This window comes from Lepisosteus platostomus, chromosome 13 (genome assembly GCF_059453375.1).
Source record: "Lepisosteus platostomus isolate fLepPlt1 chromosome 13, fLepPlt1.hap1, whole genome shotgun sequence".
Taxonomy (NCBI): Eukaryota; Metazoa; Chordata; class Actinopteri; order Semionotiformes; family Lepisosteidae; genus Lepisosteus; species Lepisosteus platostomus.
Window position 1 is genome coordinate 18,800,349 of NC_142623.1, and position 22,528 is coordinate 18,822,876.

At 40.5% G+C, this 22,528-nt stretch overlaps 1 protein-coding gene and 1 pseudogene across 2 annotated transcripts in view; both read right to left on the reverse strand.

Annotated features, from left to right (window-relative positions):
• Positions 1 to 1,355: 1,355 nt before the first annotated feature.
• On the reverse strand, positions 1,356 to 14,234 carry LOC148650175 (E3 ubiquitin-protein ligase TRIM35-like; annotated as a pseudogene). Its single transcript, XR_015926224.1, has 7 exons — positions 13,808 to 14,234; positions 12,842 to 12,846; positions 10,330 to 10,514; positions 9,837 to 9,859; positions 9,627 to 9,745; positions 7,767 to 7,989; positions 1,356 to 2,783 (listed from the first exon to the last, which is right to left on the reverse strand). The product of XR_015926224.1 is annotated as an E3 ubiquitin-protein ligase TRIM35-like (transcript).
• Positions 14,235 to 18,651: 4,417 nt separating this feature from the next.
• The window catches only part of cyp4f3 (cytochrome P450, family 4, subfamily F, polypeptide 3), a 36,818-nt gene continuing 32,941 nt past the window's right edge, over positions 18,652 to 22,528 (reverse strand). Inside the window, exons 12-14 of the mRNA XM_088603716.1 lie at positions 21,837 to 21,901; positions 21,125 to 21,207; positions 18,652 to 20,202 (exon numbers count right to left, since the gene is read on the reverse strand). Of these exons, the coding sequence (XP_088459842.1) occupies positions 20,031 to 20,202; positions 21,125 to 21,207; positions 21,837 to 21,901 (320 nt within the window). The 3' untranslated portion in view covers positions 18,652 to 20,030. The remainder of the gene's footprint in view (positions 20,203 to 21,124; positions 21,208 to 21,836; positions 21,902 to 22,528) is intronic.

Below are 22,528 nucleotides of genomic sequence, written 5' to 3' on the forward strand. Positions count from 1 at the left end.
GAAAGTTGAAAATAGTGTTTAATAATTTCATTGTCATGAGCAGATCTTCTGTTAGGAGCATCAGAAATTGTGTTCATGACTTCTATTGTAATATTTACAGCTTAAAAATATACTGACAAGAATCTAGGTTTTTTTAGATCTGTCTGTATTGGTTTCTGTATTATCCATGTCCATTACACAATATACAATTATTTAGTTACAAATATCATTGTTTACTGAAAATATAAATACACATTTGGTGCTTCTTTGATATTACTTGTGGCTCACAGGGCAAGAGTTGTGCTGATTGTGTCCTTTATATGAATGAACAATAGATTTTGCAATCACAGATGAGCTAGCTAAAGAAAAAAAGCTTAATTTAATTAAATATAAAGCTAAGTACAAACTTCTCAATTAGAAGAGAGTATAAATGAAAATGATATTCTAACAGATTCTAAGATTTTGCTTAATTAACCTATTCGACTCCTTTGAGCAATAAAGACATTTTGATATATACAGTAGCTACCCCATAGGTTATTCCAAAGAGAACTACAGTCAAGGAAGGTAATGGTTACATTGTGCTTGGGCATTTGGAATATTTTGCTCCATTTTGGTCACCGTATAAAATAATTAATAAGAACAATTTCTTACACTTAAATGGTGCTTTTCATGACCCTCCATTCAAAGCACTAGACAAGTAATGAAGACTCCCCTCCATGACCACCAGTGTGTAGTTTCCACCTGGACAATGTGACGGCAGTCAAAGTACACCAGTACACTCACCATATATCAGTCATCAGCTAGGAGGAGAACGGAGTAATGAAGCCAATGCATAAATAGAGATTATAAGGATGCCATGCCATGAATGGAGAATGTCAGGTGAATATTTGGCCAGGACACCAGAGTAACATCCCTACTCTTTTCGAGAAACGCCTTGCACTTTTAATGACAGGACCTTGATTTTACATCTCATCCGAAGGATGGTGCATTTATTTACAGTATAGTGTCCCCATCACTATACTGAGCTATTAGGACCCACACAGACTGCAGAGTGAGTGCACTCTCACTAACGCCTGTTCCAGCAACAAGCTTTCCCAGGAGTCTCCCATCCATTCAGGGACATATCTGCTTAGCTTCAGTGGGTTAAGAGTTGTGAGTTGCAAAGTGATATAACTAATGGCAAAAAACATTGCTACTTAACAGACAGAAAACAGCAGAAGAACAATATTAATTCCTTGTGAAAAAACATAATTAATGCTTCTTTCAATGTTTGTTCTACATGCAAATGGTACACTACAGTGTGAAATGTCCTCATTCTGTATGCTCCATCAAAGAATCTGATATTGCCTGTTACAGAAAAGTACACATACGAAAAGTAATTTTTAAAGATTATTGCATATACAGTATACTGCTGTAAAAAAGAAACTCAACATATTCTGGAATGAGAATACTATAGTTATAGCTTATTTACTTTCATAAAGTTGTCAATTTGTTTTAAGCCTTTCTTACCAGCAATACAGCTTGTGCAGTGAGGCATCACAACTTGCAAATCACTCAAAAGCCCATTAGGTGCACTTTTACCCAACAATGTCCAGATGGAACAATGCCTGATCAGGTCACCTTTAAAATGGCCTTAATTCAAAGCTCAGGTTACTGCAAGAAAAAGGCCACACTTGGTCAGTTTTCTGTGCATTCCATAATGCCTTGAATGTCACCAGAAGCAAGGGAGAGGGCCATTGGCATGCTGCAGGCAGACATGTCATGTGCCAGCATTGCTAGACACTATGAAGTAAGCTGCTCCACTGTGTCCCGACTGCAGAGAAGGTTTCAGCAGACTGGCAGGGCAGATGACCGTCCAAGATCCGGTCGCCCTCGAGTGACCACACCAGAGCAGGACCAACACATCAGACTGGTCCATCTGAGAGATTGTTTTAGATCTGCAACCTGTACTGCTACTGAAACTGCCGGCAGACACAATGCCCGCATCAGTGAGAGGACAGTGAGACTCTATACTGCTGGCCTTAGAGCAACGCGACGTGTCAGAGGCCCCCTGCTCACACCTCCTAGACATCACACCCAAATGGCTTGGGCCAGACAGAGGCTGTGATGGACTCGTCAGTAGTGGCATCAGGTCCTCTTCAGCCTGTTCCACACAGACGAGTGGGCCAGAGTGCGGAGGAGGAGGTGTTGTGTTTCTTTATTCCATCAATATATAAATAAAGTGCTCATCCAAAATACTTCTGTGATCCACTGTGCCAAGATCTTCACCTTTAATGCACTGTGTTACTTTCCATTGTTACAGACACCTTCAGTGGGCAGATTCGCAAAGGAGAAAATCTAGAATTCAGCCAGAAGACTGGAAACACCCTCTCAGTAAATGTCTTTTAAAAGTGTAGATATGAGTCCCATCACTGGGGTCAGAGAATGACACCTTACCCTTGTCATAGTCCAGCTGCACTCTGATCTTCTGAGGTCTCCTCTTCAGAGTGAGTTTTGCCTGTGGTGTCGTCAGAGCAAAGTAATTATCTCCACACAGCTGTAGAGCCCAAACACCCCCTTCTGGGCTCAGAGTGATTATTCCTTTCCTGCTGATGGACTGTTTGGCCAAACCCAAAATCCAGTAAGTGTTGTATCCTACCTCCACATCCCAGCAGTGTCTCCCTGAGGTGAACCCCTCAGATCCCAGAACATAGTAACAGTGATCAAACCTCTCTGGGTTGTTTGGAAGCTGCTCTCTCACAGCTCTGCATCTCACACTGGTCAGATCATCAGACAGTGAGAGTCGAGGTTCTGCTGGGGTCCAGAGTCACAGGAGCTGAAAGGAAATACAAATAACAAGAAATATCCCACAAGCTAAAAAAACAATTATATATTAAATATTTAATATAGTTATTAAGGCTTTTTTAATTTATTAAGACTTATTTACATGTGATTACATTTATACTTTATTCAAAGTGTAACTTCCAAATAAATGAACCAGTAAAAGCAACATGGAAATAAATAAAGAAAAGATTAGTGGAGATTGGAGCTGTACAAACAGAAACATAAGAAAATTTTTAGAATAAAGTAATCGCATCTAAGGAAGCACATTGTTGTTGTTAAGGAAAAACAATATACATGCATATCTCAAAATTATGAGAAAATCATCTCATTATTCCAAGATAGTATTTTTTTGCATTAGTACAAGATACAAATAATCACTTGTGTATGAACACAATCTATCACAATGACAGCACAGTCATTACAGATTTGAGGACACTCACAAGAAGATCATTTCACTGCATAAAACTGAAAATCAACTAATGATAATATAGGTATTGTATGACAATTGTGCTATCTTGTGATTATCATATACAGTATACATTACATGTAATTATGAGATAGTAAATCTCATAAGATAAAATCTGGCAATAACAAGTTAATTTTCTCACAATATTTTTTTTCTTTGATGGCAGCAATGGGCTTCCTTACTTTTTTGAGTGTAAAGGATTAAGAACTTAAATGCAAAGAAATAAGGATTCTAATATTAAACCTTTTCATTGCACCTGAGCATATGCGTGTGTTGGTGATTTTTATTGAACAACCTGACAAGCATCATTTTGATGAGAATTAAGTGAGATGAAAGCATAAGATATCAAGCCTATTAAATGAAGCCCTTATCATACATTGTCTCAAGTGTATGATATTACAGAGGAGGATGACTGCAGTAATGTGTTGTGGTATCAGTATATTAAATTTCAAGGAATAAAAGACTGAATCTCAAAAAAGAGGCAGGGAAACACAGCACTGGAGAACACAATCAAGCCGGCGATGCATGAGCAAGCATCTAAATAGTCAGGACACTACAAACACACTGTCAGGAGAGATTCACTAGGACAAACTAGCCATGTAGTGACTCCTGTAAAGCAAACTGGAGATCAGTCACTTCACTCCAGGGCTCTTACACAGACAGTCACACTCTCCCTGCTTCTATGTGATTGACTGCACAATTCTCAATGTCCCTCCAGTACTATGAAAGCCTGCAAATCCTTCCCCCTTGTACTCGCTGTACTGAACAAGCACAAATCTAAAACAAAACACAGATTATCTATTTGAGTAAGATGTTGTCATCACCCATCCACTGCCTAGATCTGTCTGTCTGTTCCACCTAACAGAACACCCAAGGAGAAAACTGGTAAGTAATGCAACTATAAGGCCAGCCTAATAATATTATGGAACAAATATCAACTGTGATTGTTCAATTTAGTTGATTAACTCAAGGACTTCTCTTCTCTCTCCAAGTAACCTGGCAATCTGATTTTACCAACCACGTGGCTGCAAGGAGTCAAAGCCAGGACTTAAACCGTTTTTTAAGATACAAGGCCGTATCTTTACAAGACACTTTACAGTGATTCAGTAAAGTACTATACGATCGTCATCCCTCCTTCAGAGGGCGCTCCAACCTTGTATTATTTATTGTCATTGTGTGCACCTGTCCTCTGTTCCCCTCTTATTATTTAAGTCTGGCTCCTCTGGTGTTCAGGGCTCAGCATTGGAAAACGGACGCCTGGAAGCCCGCCTACCAGCGGGTCCAGGAGTGGCCTGACAACACAGGTTTCAACACGACGTCCTGATCATCTGAGTCTGGGGCTTGGAGTGCCTGGCCTTGTTATGGTTTTAACTTCTGTGTTCCTCTTCCTGGTTCCACGTCCCCATTCCCTAGTTCCTGTTTTTAACTATTTGGTCTTGGATGCAAGATATTTACAATGTACAAATATAACATACCTTTTGGTACATTATAGCTTCCTCTATTGGATAGAGTTGATGAGCTTTATGTTTTCTTGAGATGTGACAAAGAACAAGACAGGAGCTTGAGTTTCTCCCTACGCAGACCCTACTGATGGTGTCTGACTCCTCTCCTGTAAGAAGGCCTCACTCCAGTTCTTTAGAGCCTGGTTGGGGGAGGGTACTCTTGAAGAATTTTGCCTGCACGCTGAACATTCCCAAGAGCCATTCTGTTTACCGTACAAAACCATTGCTTGATTATCTTTTTGCATGTTTTTCCTGCACATCTTTGAACACTCAAAAGAACATTGTGTCACTTTACACCTGTGTATCTCAATATTTTTTACATCACAGCATGCCAGCATAAATATAAAAAGACTGCAGTACAATGACCCTCCCTCGGTCCCATCACTGGTTCATTAGATTAAACTTATTTCATTGTTAAATCTGTTTTCCTTAAAATGTTCACCCACCTTATCCTGGCTGAAACTGCAGAGAGTGAAACTCTTGTTCAGCTGCTCAGACATCCTGTAATTTGCATCCATCTTGAAAAACTTGCATTACACATGATCAGTCTCATGTACTGTACAGAACATAGCATTACAAATTTTCCATGCAATTTGTGGTGTTCTAATGAACAGTGTTGGGAAACCATTCAGAATGTTTTATTGATCAATGCAAAGATGCACATTCTCACCTGGGTGATTATGAGAACGGTGGGTACCGTAGAATGGGGTTTCATAGAGCTAGTGGTTTTAGGAAAGAATTATAATCCATTTTATCACACCCATCTTAAGTAGAACCTAAAGATAGCTTTAGGAAGTCTTTAGACGTAGACATGTGTGCAAAAACCTAAAATAATTATGGACAGCAGTCATTTGCACGTTGTGTACATATTTTCAACTTTAACAAGTCCATTAAATTTTCAATTTACACAGAATCTCATGTTTCATCTTTTATTTAATGAGGTAAAGCAGGAATGACAGGATACAGGAGTGATCAATTCATCTACTTTAGGATAAGCACTAAAACAAATGTAGGCACAATTGGAAACTAGGTACAGTAGTTAGAACTGTGCATAAGAAACATCTTTAAGCACCAACGTGAGTGCACATAAACACTTGCTTCAACACAGAAGTTAAAGCACTGAGATGGTACTTTTAAAGTTTCCATATCAAACAGCTTACTGCTTTTTGTACTCCATATTACTGCTATATGGAAGACAGAAGAAGCAAACAGGTTAACTTAATCTCTCACATTCCTAAGGACAGCAACAGGCTTTTATTCTTAAAGATGAGCAAAATTTTCATACAAAAACATACATTTACGATTGGTCAGTAGCTGTTTCTTACCAAGATCAGAAAGTTAGGCAGTTAGGTCAGCCTTGGGAAGATGACCAAGACCCTAATCAGTGAAGACCTTGCTCCCTTTCATGTGGCTGAATCAAGAGTAGGATACATGAGTTATACTGTGCCTCCACTCAGAAGAACTTGAAGAAACCAAGGCCAGCTGGGAGTGTACAAAACAGTAAAACAATTCTTAAGGATCTAATATTTAAATTCTTAATAGGCACAGGTGTCTTCAATAAGCTGGGTTTCAGTAAGGGGGTACCAACTACATCACTTCATACATCTACAAAATAATTTAAAAAAGCATTACTAACAGGTTGGATTCTCCATTCAGTTCAAGTAAGAACTTTGTCCTTAAAGGGACTAGAGCCTAATTCAGCAGGTACCTGTCGGTTCTGCACCCTGAATGAGACAGAGGACAGATCTATCAGGTAAGATGAGAGAAGCCAGTTTACCTGGGCAGCATGGCTTGGGACTGTGGGTAGAAATCTGAGCATCCAGAGAAAACTTCAAAATAAGAGAACATGTCAAGAGGTCGGTTCAAAGTCAAAATTATGAAGCAACCTTTTGCATCACTGCTACACCCAAACAGAGAGTCAGAAACCTAACTTATCAGTATAAATTCTTATTGTTTTTGGCAGTCATCCACAAACATGACATGAATATGACCATAAGTGATAGAGTGAATGGCCTACTCTCACAATTAACATTTCTCAAGTTCTTCAAAAATGCACAGAGGCACATACATTTTTTTTTATATTTACCAGCCACATTCAACTCAGACTGTATTTGTTGTTCCCAACATAAAATAAATCATTTAATGAATACAGATATTTGCTTTTCAAATTCTACTTTATGTCCAGCAATAGACAAATGGTAATGCCTCATGAAAGTAGGCCAGATGCCTGCTGACTTCTCTCTTGATCAAATGAAACTCAGAATGCAGATCTTAAGTAAAAAACAAACAAAAAATATGCTCACTAAAATTAAAACAAACAGCTTACAAAAATACTATACAGTATATATATTTTCCCTATAAAAATGGAGTGAGCTTTCCAAGCCCCTTATATAACATCTACTTTCTCAGAAGGGCGTTCTCCCTTAAAGGAACCACTCACACCTATGTGATACTTGCAATTAGACAATATAAAAGAAAACAAAACATCAATATGTATTAATACAAATAAGAAATCCAATTCATTTTCTAGCTTTCGTTTTGAAAATACAAAAATATAAGGTATTCATTTAACTAATTATATACGACTTAACATGACATAAGCTTTCCCCTTAAGGTCAGCGGCCCTATTATTAAACTTATTGAAAATAATAAACACCCAGATGAAGATTTTTTTTTAATCATCCTATCCCAGAGTTATTGAGACCTCCAATGGGATGATTTGAAAAGGTCCAGCAACAAAGTAGGGATAGAAGACTGGAAACACCTTCTCTGCAAATCTGTTACGAAAAGTGTAGATATGAGTCCCATCATTGGGATCAGAGAACAACACCTCTCCTCTGTCATAGTCAAGCTGCACTCTGATCTTCTGGGGTTTGTTCTTCAGAGTGTGTTGTTTTGCTGGTGAGGTCAGCGCACTATAAACCTCATCCATTCGACAAATAGTCCAGAAGCCTTTGTTTGTGCTTCCAGCAGTTGTTGCCTTCCTGTTGACAGACCCTTTGGCCACTCCCAAGGCCCAGCACACCTTATCTCCCACCTCCACATCCCAGCAGTGTTTCCCTGAGGTGAATCCCTCAGAGCCCAGCACAAACCCATGGTGTTTGAACCTCTCTGGGTTGTCAGGAAGCTGCTGTCTCTCTCCTCTGCATCTCACGTTAGTTAGGTCCTCAGACAGCAGGAGACCTGACTCTGCAGTGTTGGGGTCTAGAGTCACAGGAGCTGGTTAAATAGGTAGAAGATTGAAGACATGAACTTTATAATTTAACTCTCACAAGGTAATAATAATAATTGCTTACACTTTCTGGACACTCCACTCAAAGTGCTTTACAGGTAATGGGGGCTCCCCTCCACCACCACCAATGTGCAACATCCACCTGGATGATGCAACGGCAGCCATAGTGCGCCAGAACGCTCACCACACATCAGCGATCAGTGGGGAGGAGAGCAGAGTAATGGAGCCAATTTATAGAGGGGGATTGTTAGGAGGCCATGATTGATAAAGAGTGATGGGAAATTTGGCCAGGACGCCGGGGTACACCCCTACTCTTTTCGAGAAACACCCTGGGATTTTTAATAACCACAGAGAGTCAGGACCTCAGTTTTATGTCTCATCCGAAGGACGGCGCCTGTTTACAGTATAGTGTCCCCGTCACTACACTGGGGCATTAGGACCCACATGAGCCGCAGGGTGAGCGCCCCCTGCTGGCCCCACTAACACCTCTTCCAGCAGCAACCTTAGTTTTTCCCAGGAGGTCTCCCATCCAGGTACTGACCAGGCTCACACCTGCTTAGCTTCAGTGGGTTGCCAGTTGTGAGTTGCAGGGTGATATGGCTAATATTGGTAATATTATCATTAGTGATAAACTTTCATCTGAACGTCAGAAAAGCCACAAATAAGAGATGTCAACTCAGCCCATTTGAGTTAGAACATGTACTTGAACTGGGAACAAACCACTAACAAGTATAAGATTCTGTGAAACTCTTCCCGTAAAAGCATATTTTTATAAAAATTTACGGATACGAAATTTTAAAATGCAACAGAACTGACTATATAATCTGATAGCAATGTAACTTATATATGATAGCATCATATAGCAAAAGGTTAAGCATTTGCAAGTAAAATTATTGCAATGGTAATTTATTTTTATCCTAAGCCATTTTCCAGGCACACGTCACTGTAACAGGCCATCTGGATCTGAAGTGTTAAATAAGAGCCTCCAGAGGGATACAGGGGTAGAGCATACAGTATAATGATCAAGTATGCACAAGGATAGTAGGAAATTGGTGTCAGCTGTGTGTGAACTTAGTATTCTCTGTTTAAGGGTCTGGTGAGTGAGCAGTCCTAGTCAGGTCAGATTTGGTTTGGACCCTCACTGTCAGGGAGGCACTGAGACACTTTCCTGAGAGAATAAAAGATCAGAACCTTGGAAGGGGGCTGCTTCTAGCAGCAATCTGGGAAGGGATTGGAGATTGCTTGAAAAGAATGGTTAACAATATCTTTCTGGATAATGCCTTCACAGTATTACAGGTCGCACGGGGGTTAATGCGACAGATTTCCCTGCACTCAGCTACCACTCAAGGGGGATCTGTTATGGTGACCACTATGTGATTTAGACAGTTGGTATTCTATAAATTTGTATTTTATTCTTAGCCTGATACTGTGGCCTATTGTGATGGAGCCAGGATCCCATTAAAGTGTCATTGACGGCAAACTGGCCATGTAGTGACACCTTTGTAGAGCAAACTGAAGGAGATCCGTCACTTCACTCCAGGGCTCTTGCACAGACAGTCACACTCTCACTGCTTTTATCTGATTCCACAATTCTCAATGTTCCTCACTGTACACAAGTACTCACTGTACTGAACAATCCTCAGCATCTCCTCCCAGACTCTGTACTTCAGAGAGCCCAGGTGCTTGGCAACATTGATCAGTGTTCCTGAAACCTCCTCTGGATCCTGCAGTGCGCACTGAGCTCTGCAATAATATTCAGGAGTCAGTGCTGCTGTTGGTTTAAACTGCTGTGGGTTAGGACAATAGAAAAGAGGAAGACAGACTGGACACATACCTGCTCTTTGTGTTCTTCTAGTTCTGGAAAACAACAACATGACCAGTCATTTATTGTTCTCATTAAATAAAATGTTTTTGCATTTTTGCATTGTGCATTTGATTTTGACAATTATAATACAGCAGCAATTCTAATACACTAGGTCAGAGTTCCTGTTGCAGTATACATCATTCAGTAAAACACTTCTTTAATTTGCATTTCTAAACTGATTTAAATACACACCACCAACTTTTTTAATAATAACAGACCATGGAAAGGTGAACATGGTCTACAGCATGAGTTAAAAATTAGATAAAATTGCTAAATATATATATATATTAAGCCATCCAGTGTAATAATAACTATCATGTTCATTAAGTCTATGGTTTATTTATTCCAGAAAACAGTACTATTTTTAATTCTGTTATAATTTCTACAGCCAATTTCCTTTTAATAAGCAAGCTGCCAGTCTGAAAACAGAAGACTTGTCACAGAGATGTTGTCTCATCTCTACCTGCAGGAATGAAATGTCTTCCGCTCCCATCTCCCGTTCTATGGCTCTGATTGTGTCTGACAGGGATGAGATCTCTCTCGTGAGACTCTCAATCTTCTCCTTCATCATCTGGCTCTTCTGCCCCTCTTCCTCCCTCAGTGCAGCTATCCTGCTGTCTCCTCTTCTCGCAGAAACTGGTGAAGTTGCTCATTTTGAAATGGAAAAAATGCAAGACGTATTTCACTGTGGCATCACTGTTGGAAAAATTATAGTTGAGTTTGGTGCATTTTAAGACGTTCAAAACTGATAACTTTGCTGTTTTCTACAATATTACCTTAATGTGCTGTGCTGTCTCCTTGCTTGTTTCCTTAACATTTTCTGAAGCATTGAGTTTCCTGTGCAGCTCCGATAGTGCTGCCCTGAGCTGCTCCTGGAAGGAAATGAGAGTTTACACTTTGATGGATTCGGAAAAACACGGAGGTCAGACTAAGTTGCTACCAAGAGAAACTCAGGGGTCAGAGAGAAATCCCGTCAGGTCATTACTGAGATTTTACAAATAGATGGAGTGCAAGGTTTATTGATCCTTAATATGGTTGAACCGTCAATTGCTGAGATATTGTCTTTTGAAGATTACTGGGTGTCAGTGTTAAAGACCATCAGAGTAAGAGTTGGTAATATATGTTTTAAATGCCAGTCTTTTATTATTATTTTATTAATAATCTGAGAGTGTGTATACCTATGGATGGTAGCGCCTCCAATTGTCAAACACTTTCTTATCTGGACAATGTATTGGATTATATTGTAGTAGTGTTTCGTCTTGACAGTAGTCCATAATAACAGAAACCAGAGCACTTATGATTCCTGAACAGACCTGAATAAGACAAGCTCCTCGTGAACCTCTTACTGATAACTTGCTCAATAAATCTATGCACCTTTACAGTATCTGATTTTCATTGCTCTCACTTTCATTCAATTTACTGGGGATTGTTGTCTTCTAGTTTCACAGCTAATAATCCGCAAGATCGCTGGCTTTATGAAGTCATACTTAGCTTCTAGAATAAAAACTTTTCTAAAAATCATACTGTGTATTATCAAAGTTAATTTCATTTGTTAAATTTAGAATAAACAATTTAGCTTATTTTTGCCTAAGAGCAAAAGCAAGAAACAAAATATTAATTTAAAACAGGGGCCCAGCACAGAGGTACTGTATGTTTTCTAAGTCTGGTGCAATTGCCCAAAGTGAAAGCAAGAAAAGCCATAGGAAAGCATGTTGAGAACATATTTCAAAATGTAAATTAAAAAAATGTATTACAAAACCATGGCAACAGTGTGAAATTACAACTGCATGTTTGCAAATTTACCATAATAAACCTCATTTGAAATGTTTGTCACAAATGCAATCATTTTTTTCCTTGTAATAGCAACACATACTGTACAGTATGTACTGTTGGAGCTGTACTCTTCTAGGTGGTGCGGTGGCTCCGTGGCTAAGAACCTGTGGAAGGTTGTCGGTTTGTATCCCGCGGCTGGCAGAGGGATCTTACTCTGTTGGGCCCCTGAGCAAGGTACTTAACCACAACAGCTCCAGGGGTGCAGTATAAATGACTGACCCCAAGCTTCTCTTCCTGTTTGTGTGTCTCATAGAGAGCAGGCTGGGGTATATGAAAAGACAAATCCCTAATACAAGAAATTGTATACGGCCAATAAAGTGATCTTATAATGTAGTATAAACTATAAAAAAGGATGACAACCAGCATGCAGAAATCAATTGCATCATTATTTTAGAAATAATTTGAATGTTCCTTAATAGTTTTGGTTAAATCTTTGCTGTCAATCTGTTTGCTTTTAATGTTGACCACACCATGTATTATCAAAATTACATTTGATAAATATGGAATCAATAATTCAGATTATTTTTGCCAGAGGCATCATCAAGAAAAATATAAGAATTTAAAACAGGTGGCCAATACACTGGTAAGTCTAGTGCATTTACCAAAAGTGAAAGCAAGAAACCCTATAGGAAAGCAAATATTACAAACACAAGTCTTGAATATTTTTTTCTATGTAAATAAATATGTAGAAACTGTAATCCGGTTAAAACTAAACGAAACTAAAAAAGTATGACAATCAGCATGCAGAAATCAATTGTATCTTAATTTTAGAAACAATTTAAATGTTCCTTAATAGGTTTGGTTAAAGCTTTGCTGGTAATCTCTTTGCTTTTCATGTTCAGAAACATGTTAAATAAATTAAAATTCCAAAAAGAAGAAAAAACATTCTTTATTCACTTTTGGGAATCACCTTCACCTGAAAAGGAGCAATTCTCTCTCAATGCTAAGAACCATCTACTGTATATCCCATGAAGACAATTGTTGTATCAGAGAATACAAGATTGCACTGCATCCTGTGTAAATGTTAATTTCAATCATTGGTTTTGCAACTAGGTTTGCAGTGTGTGCTGACTAACGTATTCTAACGTACTGTACAGTAGGCCTGGGTTATGTGTAGTGCTGTAAAAAGTATCTTGCCTCACTGCATCTATACACACAAACAAAAATAATGAATGAGTAAAGTGTCTAATAGATAGATAGATAATACTTTATTAATCCCGTAGGGAAATTGATGTGTTACAGCAGTCCAGCCCAATAGTTATAAAACAAAAGACAAACAAAATAAATAAATAAAAATAAATAAATACATAGCTGTGTGCAAAATGTGCTGATCATAGTCACTGTAAAAACAATAAAATATGTGCAAAATGTGCATAGGTTTATACAGACTGATTGTCCAAAAAGTACAATGGAGTAAACATGCTGTCCATAGAGGAGCAAATGAAGGGCTAACAGTCCTAGCCTAGGGCAGCGTTATACACCCTGACAGCCGCCGGTAGGAAAGACCTGCGGAAACGTTCCCTTGAACACTGTAGCTGGAGCAGTCTATTGCTAAATGTGCTCCGCTGCCCAGTAACAGTCCCATGAAGCGGATGAGAGGTGTTGTTCATGATGGCTGTGAGCTTGGTCAGCATGCTCCTCTCAGCCACCACCTCCATGGGGTCAAGGCTCATCCCCAGCACAGTGCCAGCCTTCTTGATGAGTTTATTGAGCCTATTTCCATCTTTTGTCATGATGCTGCTGCCCCAGCACACCACAGCGTAGAAGATGGCCGCCGCCACCACTGATTCATAAAAAATGTGTACCAGTGTTCCACACACACCAAAGGACCTGAGTCTCCTTAGAAAATAGAGTTGGCTCTGACCTTTCTTGTACAGGGCATCAGTGTTACCAGACCACTCCAGCTTATCATCTAGGTGTACCCCTAAGTACTTGTAGGAATGTACACCCTCTATGTTCTCACCCTGGATGGAAACAGGGTTCAGCGGAGACTTATTCCTTCGAAAGTCAAAGATCATTTCTTTGGTCTTGCTGGTGTTAATGTGAGCAATGTCTAATTTAGCCTTTAAATTAAGAAATACATTATTTTTTACCTTTCTATTCAGTACAGTATTTGTGTTTTCTTGATTTCTGGCAAGCGTCACAGACAGGATCTTCATCATCCAAACAGAACAGCGTGAGTCTCTCAATATGCAGACTGCAGAGTTCTTCAGATTCTACTGGAGGTCTCGGAGTCCTCTCCTGTAAGTTCTCGCACAAATTCTTTAGAGCCAAGCTGATTGGGGGCCGGTCTCTTGAAGATCTTCTCCTGCAGACTGAACATTCCAGGGAGACTTTCTGCTCCCATTACTGCTGCAGACAGGCTTTACAGAAGCTGTGGCTACATGTCAAGACAACAGGATCCCTGAAGATTTCATAGCACACAGGACAGGAGAGCTCCTGTTCCAGGATAGAAGATCTTCCTGCCATTTCAAATGGAAATCCTCACGGAAATGTCTTTTCACCCCAGGCCTCCTAAGAGCACAACGTCCTTCCTGCGCTACAAGAGAGAAAGTAAAATCAAAAGTTAGTGCGTACTTCAGCCATGTTAAAATTCAACTTCTGTAAATTGCTGTTCCCAGAATATCCTCATGTTCACCAGAGCAAGATATTTATGTGTTTAGGCAGGTAGATTCAGCACCAACATGAGGAATAAAATTTACACTCATTACAAACTCATTACAAACTAAATTGCACTTAAAAGAGTATCCTTAATTTTTTTATAAGAATTTCCAAAAATCAAATGCTTTTACTGCCAAGGGTAACTATTTAGCTTAAATTTTATTTTTAATATTTGAAATAAAATGGACATGTTGTTGTTCAAATGAAAACAGATGCAGGAGGGGGATATTACAGAGTAACACGCAAATACAGCCGTATGCCATAGGACTGCGTCCGTACTAGGAGTTTACATGCGCCATCTTTGTTGTTGTTTACATTCCACCTACGGCAAATGCAGAGGTAGCGTGTGACGTCATAAACACAGTCACAGCCAGGCTACAAACAAAGCACCCAAGCGCTTTTATAGCTATTTCAGGGGACTTTAACCACGTATCTATTTCCACCACTCTGCCTACTTTCCACCAGTTTGTTAAGTGCCCGACCAGAGAAAACAAAACACTGGACTTATTATATGCCAATGCTAAGGATGCATATAGTTCCACAGTCCTTCCCCCCCTTGGCAGATCAGATCACAACCTTGTCTTGCTTACACCACTATACAAGCCTATTGTCCAGCGCCAACCTGTGACCATGAGGACTGTGAGGAGATGGTCTCAGGAGACTATGGAGGATCTACGTGGTGCTTTGGAGGCCACCGACTGGGATGTGCTGTGTGAACCACATGGGGACGACATAGACAGCATGGTGGACTGTGTCACTGACTATATTAACTTCTGCGTAGACAACACCATCCCCACCAAAGACGTACACTGCTTTTCCAATAACAAACCCTGGATCACCAGCGACCTGAAGGCTCTTCTGAATGACAAGAAGAGAGCCTTTAGGAGGGGAGATAAGGAAGAGGTCAAGCGTGTACAGAGGGAGCTAAAGCAGAAGTTAAGAGAGAGCAAGAACACCTACAGGAGGAAGGTAGAGGAAAAGCTGCAAAGGAATAGGGTGAGAGATGTATGGAGCAGCATGAGAGAGATCACTGGCTTCAAACAGGCTGGGGTGTGCAACAGAAGGGAACCTGGAGATGGCCAACGAGTTGAACCAGTTCTTTAACAGGTTTGATTCTGGGTCCTCTGTGGCGCAACACCCATCCCCCCACAGCCACATGCTCCCTAACCCTTCACAGCTGCGACTGCCCAACACCTCCTCCATCCCCCCACAAACATGGCCGCCTACAGCTACAACCCCCGACGGCTACTCACCTACCCATCCCCCACAGCTGCCACTCTCCAACACCTCCGCCATTAACACCTGCAGCACTGAAAGCACTATGAGCACCATCCCCCAGGCCAGGCTGACCATCACAGCTGAACACGTTAAAGGGGGCGCTGAAGAGGCTGCACCAGGGTAAGGCCACAGGACCAGATGACGTCTGTCCCAGAGTTCTGAGGGCTTGTGCTGATCAGCTGAGCGGAGTGCTCCAGCGACTGTTCAACCTGAGCCTGCGCTTGGAGAGAGTCCCGGTGCTCTGGAAGACATCATGCCTGGTCTCGGTACCAAAGAAAGGGCGCCCCTCTGTCCTCAACGACTACAGACCAGTTGCACTGACTTCTCACATCATGAAGACACTGGAGAGGCTGGTCTTATCCCACCTGAGACCCCTGGTCAGCTCATCACTGGACACCCTACAGTTTGCCTACCAGCCCAGTGTTGGTGTGGAGGATGCGATCTTCTACATGCTGCCTAGGGCCTACTCACACCTGGACAGGGCTGGCAACACTGTAAGGATCATGTTTTTTGACTTCTCCAGTGCCTTCAATACCACCCAGCCCTTACTTCTAAGGAGGAAGCTGGAGGAGATGCAAGTCGATGCCTCCACGACCTCGTGGATCACTGACTACCTGACAGGCAGACCACAGTCTGTGAGACTTCAGAACTGTTTGTCTGAACAGGTAGTGAGTAACACAGGGGCACCTCAAGGGACAGTTCTTTCTCCATTCCTCTTCACCCTCTATACTTCGGACTTTAAGTACAACTCAAAGTCATGCCACCTGCAGAAGTTCTCAGATGACTCTGCAATTGTGGGATGTATCAAGGGTGAGCAGGAGGAGGAGTACAGAGGACTGGTCAGCAGCTTTGTGGAGTGCTGTGGGGTGAACCACTTGGAACTGAATGTTACAAAGACAAAGGAACTGGTGGTAGATTTCAGGAGGAAAAAGGTCAAACCTACTCCTGTCTACATCCATGGGAGTGGCGTGGAGATGGTGGACTCGTACAAGTACCTGGGAGTGCACATCGACGATAGACTGGAATGGTCTAAGAACATCGAGGCCATCTATAAGAAGGGACAGAGCCGACTTTACTTCTTGAGGAGGCTCAGGTCCTTCAATGTGTGTAGTAAGATGCTTCACTCGGTGGTAGCGAGTGCCATTTTCTACGCAGTGGTGTGCTGGGGCTCTGGGATTAGAGCAGTAGATTCCAAAAGGCTGAACAAGCTCATCAGGAGAGCAAGCTCTGTCATTGGGTCTGTCCTGGACCCCTTGGAGGTAGTGGCTGAGAGCTCCAAACTAGAGGCCATCATGGACAACTTCTCCCATCCCCTCTATGACAGGCTTGCAGGAATGAAGAGCACGTTCAGCAATAGACTGATTCATCCACGGTGCGACAGGGAGCGCTTCACTAGGTCATTCTTGCTGTCTGCCATAAGACTGTACAAGGCATCCACCTTGCGTCTTGGTACGACAGTGACCTGTTTCTGGACTAAACGCATATACACATCGACTGCTACATCTGTTCTCGTGGTTTTCAACCACTTTTGTGCAATATATGCCAGGGACCTGTGCAATACATTTATATTTATATCTATAGTTACATCTATATTTATATTCATATGTGTGATACGATTTTCTCTGTACTGTTCTGTTCTAGTTTGTTCTTGTGTGTCCGGACTGTGAGATACTCTTGTATTGTATTGTATGTATTGTACTATTATTATATAATTCGTTACACTGTGGCTGTGTTGTGTGTGTTAAGCTGCTGTTGCACTGCAATTTCCCTCACGGGATCAATAAAGTATCTATCTATCTACAGGATTTCTATCCATACTGTCACGGTTGTCATCCCTCCTCTAGAGGGCGCTCCCACCTTTCTCGTACTGTTCTTAGTTTTATTAGTGTCAGCTGTGTTTCATTCCATGGGTTTCCTCACACAGTCCAAAGACATACTGGTAGGTTAATTGGCATCTGGGAAAACTGACCCTGGTGTAAGTGTGTTTGAATCGGTATCTGCCCTTTGATTATCTGGCATCCTGTCCAGGATGTACCTCACCTTGTGACTGTTGCTTGCTGGGATAGGGTCCAACTCCTCTGCGACCCTGAATTGGATGAAGAGGTTAGAAAATGGATGGATGTCCATTGATGGATTTCACGAGTTAGGTGAAAGTGAACTTGGCTGCTGTCAAGTATCTCCTGAACTTTCATTGTAATGTTTGTTAGACTTATAGAAGGAAAATCCTTTTCTACTAACAAGCACGCCTCCCAATGGTCCTTTGGCATATTTCTTGTCACATTTGTCACATTTACTAAGGGGACGAGATCACAATGTTCTTCTGCAATTTGTTTAGCTTGTGCAATAATGTTTTTGAAAAGTAAAAAGTGAAGTGTACAGGTTACAGGTCTCGTTGGTACAGATTGGTATGTTATAGTTTTTTGTTAAAGAGGGAGATCAGGGATGATTCTCTCAAGAAACTGTTGAGGTACATTTTCTTTAAAAATTCCATTCAGCATTAAGACAGTGGTTTTATTTTGTATTTTGATCAATATTTGAAGTATAGGTCTCCAGTCCTCCAGTCCAGGGCCAGAATGTCTTTAGGATTTCTAGATCTCAGGTACAGCAACACCTGAAGATCTGGATGAAGCTCTTATATTTATCCAATTAAGCCATTAATGAGCTCCAGGCGGGCAGCAAAAAAATATGACTGGCAAGAGTGTGCTTTCACATGCATGAATCATTCATGTTGACATAATTCAAAATGACCAGCTTTGTTGTTGAGTTTATTCTTTCTCTATTGGTTAAGGAGAACCTTGTGAAAACTGTGCACAATAAAGTACAGAAGTACTTTTAGAATACAGTCTCATTTTAGTGAATAGTTCTAATCTCAAGAATAACACACAGCAATAAGAATAGGACTCCAAGAGATTGTAAACAGTGGTAGTGCCCTCTTTTGGACAGTGAAAACACTGCAATACCACAGTCTTTCCAACAGGAAGAAAACAGAAACAATAAAAATAGAAATAATGGCAACAGTGTATAAAAACTTTATTAACAAAAATCTGGCTCTTAGTGGATCCATAACCTAAAAATCATAAATTTAATTGTGCAACCAGAAACAAAAATACAATTAAAGGATTGCAGTATTGTAAAATATAACATTGTAGTATATTACAAAGTATATTAGCAAATATATAAAAATTATTATTTTGCTGGTTATAAGGCTTGGAAGGCACCATATGGCTTGGTGTTTATAAGCCCTACAAATCTGTAGTGGAATCTGTAAAGACTGTAAAGAGTACTGTATTGTTAGGGCATGCCAGACTCATAGGAAACATTTAACAAATGGAGACATAAACCACAGGACATTATCAGGTGGTTTCAGGGATCAGTGAAGTTAACCCATTTGTTCTGGGTAATACAAGAGATCCGAGAATAGCATGAATGTAATTCAGTGATTACAAATGTGCCCTCAATCCCAGTAAAATCTGTACTATCCATGTTTTTCCTGTTGTTCTATGCATGTGACCATCAAATGTTTTGTTTGCTTAATTGATTGAACAGTACCTGTGAATACAGAAAAGTCATTTTAATGTGCTGCATCTCATTAACCCTTAGAATATAATTAACTGCATCAAACTGAGCACAGACTGTGATTAATTTACAGTGGTCTCTTTGGATAATGGTGTCAGCCAAATAAACAGCCATTCTCATTATTATAAGGAAGCTAAAGATCTTATAACAACATTTCTTAAATTTTGTTGCATCAAGCCATTGATTCAGAAATCACCTGCTTCAGCCTATCGTCAGCTGAATTAAAAAAAAACACAAAATTATCTTTTTAGAGACTTTTACTGTTTAGTAAGTGTGGCATCTGGCAGGCTGACCAGGAACTACGATTCAAGATTGTGCAGAGTGGACGGACTTTGCCACATAGCATCATGACTTTACAGGCTTTGGTTTTGGGTTTTGCTCTTTGTGAGTGTAATAATGTAATATTATTAATATGGAGGTGTTCTTGGAGGATTATATCCATGCTCACCTCCCCACCCACAGCCACTCAAATGAAGCTAAGAAGCAAGCGGCAGCTGGGGAGGAGGAAATAATAGATTCAAACACTCTGCAAAAATGCATCACTTTAAAACCCATTTGCAGGAAGTGTTCAGTGATCAAATCAAATTGGCAGCAAGCAGCTCAGGTGGAAAAGATTAGTGCTGGATGTGAGAAGCTGGATGGTAATGCCCACTTCTCTGACAAGTCTCAACTGTATGGTGGTGAGGTGAAAATTAGTTCCTGCTTCCTTCCTTCAGACATACTGTAGGAGCTGCCATCGCAATAAGTAAACAAGATCACAGGTACTGTAAACAGAGATGAAATGCTCTGACACATTCATGGCATCAGTTCTGGGGGTCACTGGCTTGTTAGAGGTTCCAGCTGCAGCCAGAGTCCCCCCTCAGCCCTGAGGATCAGATCTGGTTTGCGGCGGACCTCCACTGTCTTGGGTGTGACCTGGAAACGGCGCAGGGTCAGGGCAACCACCACCCTCATCTCTGCCATGGCAAAGTTCTGACCGATGCAGTTCCTGCACAACAAAATTACACAAGGAGAGGGAGAGGCTTACAGTGAGACAGGCTTCTTTTTCTTGTTTTGCTTCATAATTCAGCATGACCATGAAGTGAAGGAGACATGGAGACATCTGTGTTGCAAACTGGTGTATGAAGACACTGTAATCACCCTAGATCAGTCATTAGAGACCACAAGACTAGTCTCATTGAGTGCTCGTTCATTAATAATTGTATAATTGATAAAATGGTATAGTAAGGGCATAGACTGCACATTTTGGGTAATTAGTGATGGTTTGACAATACAGTAAATAGGATTATCACTGTGCTAGTGGAGATTGGGTTAGGAAGCAATCTATGGAAACTGTTTTGGGCCAAACCCTTCAGTAAAAACTTCTACACTTAATGTGCCCTGTTATCTGGAAATCAGAAAACCATTGCCATGTGACACTTGGAAACCATCACCATGTGACATCTTAATCCAATGTTAATTGCCTTCTCTACACACAATTTATAACATGCTGTCCTCGTATAATCCTATAGTCTGTATAGAACACTGAGACTGGATGTGGGGGTCTTCACCATGACAAGACAACCCATAAATGTGAGCTGTGAAGATGAATGCCATGCTAGATAACATGGAATGTTATCTAACCAAAAGAGAAAAAACATTCAAATGTCTGTCTGCCAAGGTTTTTTCACACAACTGAAATTTTGTTTTACACCTATGTATTTGTTTTACTCTATCTTTCTGCACTTCAGTATGGAAGTCACTTCAACTTTCTTTTGCACCTCTCCCTAGTCTAACCTCTCCTGAGAGTAACTGTTTCAGAAAATCAGGGCTTGGTGTCCCTTGACTTTAACAATAATCATCAATGCTTGTACAGTATATGTTAACACCCAGGAGGATGGGATGAAGCTGTAGGGGGCAGGATACCATACCTTGGTCCTGCTGAGAAAGGGACAAATGCATAGGATGATCTGCCTTCTGAATGCTCTGGGTCAAACCGGTAGGGATTGTAAACCTTTTAAAAAATGAGAGGGCCAGTAAGTAAAAGCTTTCTACAGTATTTTCTATTTTCAAACCATCAATGGCTAAGGAAGCTTGATGCTCTTCAGAGGCTCACAAGATACAATGACATCTTGTGGGCTGATTCTTGATGATGAAATGATTCATCTGTGTGGGGAAACCCATAATTCCAGATCATTCCCAGATCATTCCCAGATTATTCTCAGATCAGGCACCACAGCTGCATGAAATCTCAAAGCTACTGTATGTGTTTTCATGAACTAGAATGGTGGAAAACCAACCAAGCTCCTATTATCTAGCATTCTAATTTTGGTGAAATAGTAACTAAATTGGTAAACTGAGAATGGTCATGAATTATGCCAAACTTTGGGGTAAATTCATGTAAAATATAATGCTAAAAATAATAATTGTCACACAAATTGTACCAAATGGTACACAAGAACTGTGAACACTGAAACATTAAATACAGATAGTTAAATACAGGTAAACAATGAACAATCAAAATTTTTCACTCAAAATGACAAAATATTATTTTGTATTTGGAGAGGTTATATGAGACCTGGCTGATTGGTGCATTACTGATAATGTGATAAAAGTGATAAAGAACGTGATAGAGGTACTCACATCTGGGTTTGGCCACACCTTGGGGTTATGATGAGTACCATAGATGCTGGCAAGGCAAATATTTCCTACACATGAAAATAAAACACAACATTAAAACAGACCCCACAAGCCAATTGAATATTCAGGATACACCCAAGATGGGCACACACAAACACAAAAATAGACACGCACACACTCCCACCAGGGACAATCCCAATTCCCAGAAGCCTATTAAACTACCTGTATGTCTTTGTCCATGACAGGAAACCAGTGCACCCCGAGGAAACCCACAGAAATACAGGGAAAACATGAAGTCTCTACACAGATCGCACCCCAGGTTTGGAATTGAACCCAGGGCCCCAGCAACGCAAAGGCAGCAATGCTCTGAGGACCAGTGTGAGAGACCACTGGCACTTAGGAGAATCTGTCACCAAGCTTTTTCATATCCTTTCAACAAGAACTTAAATAAAAGAGGATTAACTATTCTATACCAATTCATCATGTAACACACATGCAAAATGTATGGTACTAGAAGATTTATCACACGACTCCAATATAAAAAGCCAAACATAATAATCATTGTATTCTATCCAATGTACAACATTACAACAAGGTACTGTATGTCTTGCTAGAAATCCCTCATGACTTTTTTTAAATGGCTGGAATGAAATAGATCCTCTGTGATCAGATATCGCCACAAAGCGTGTTGGTTG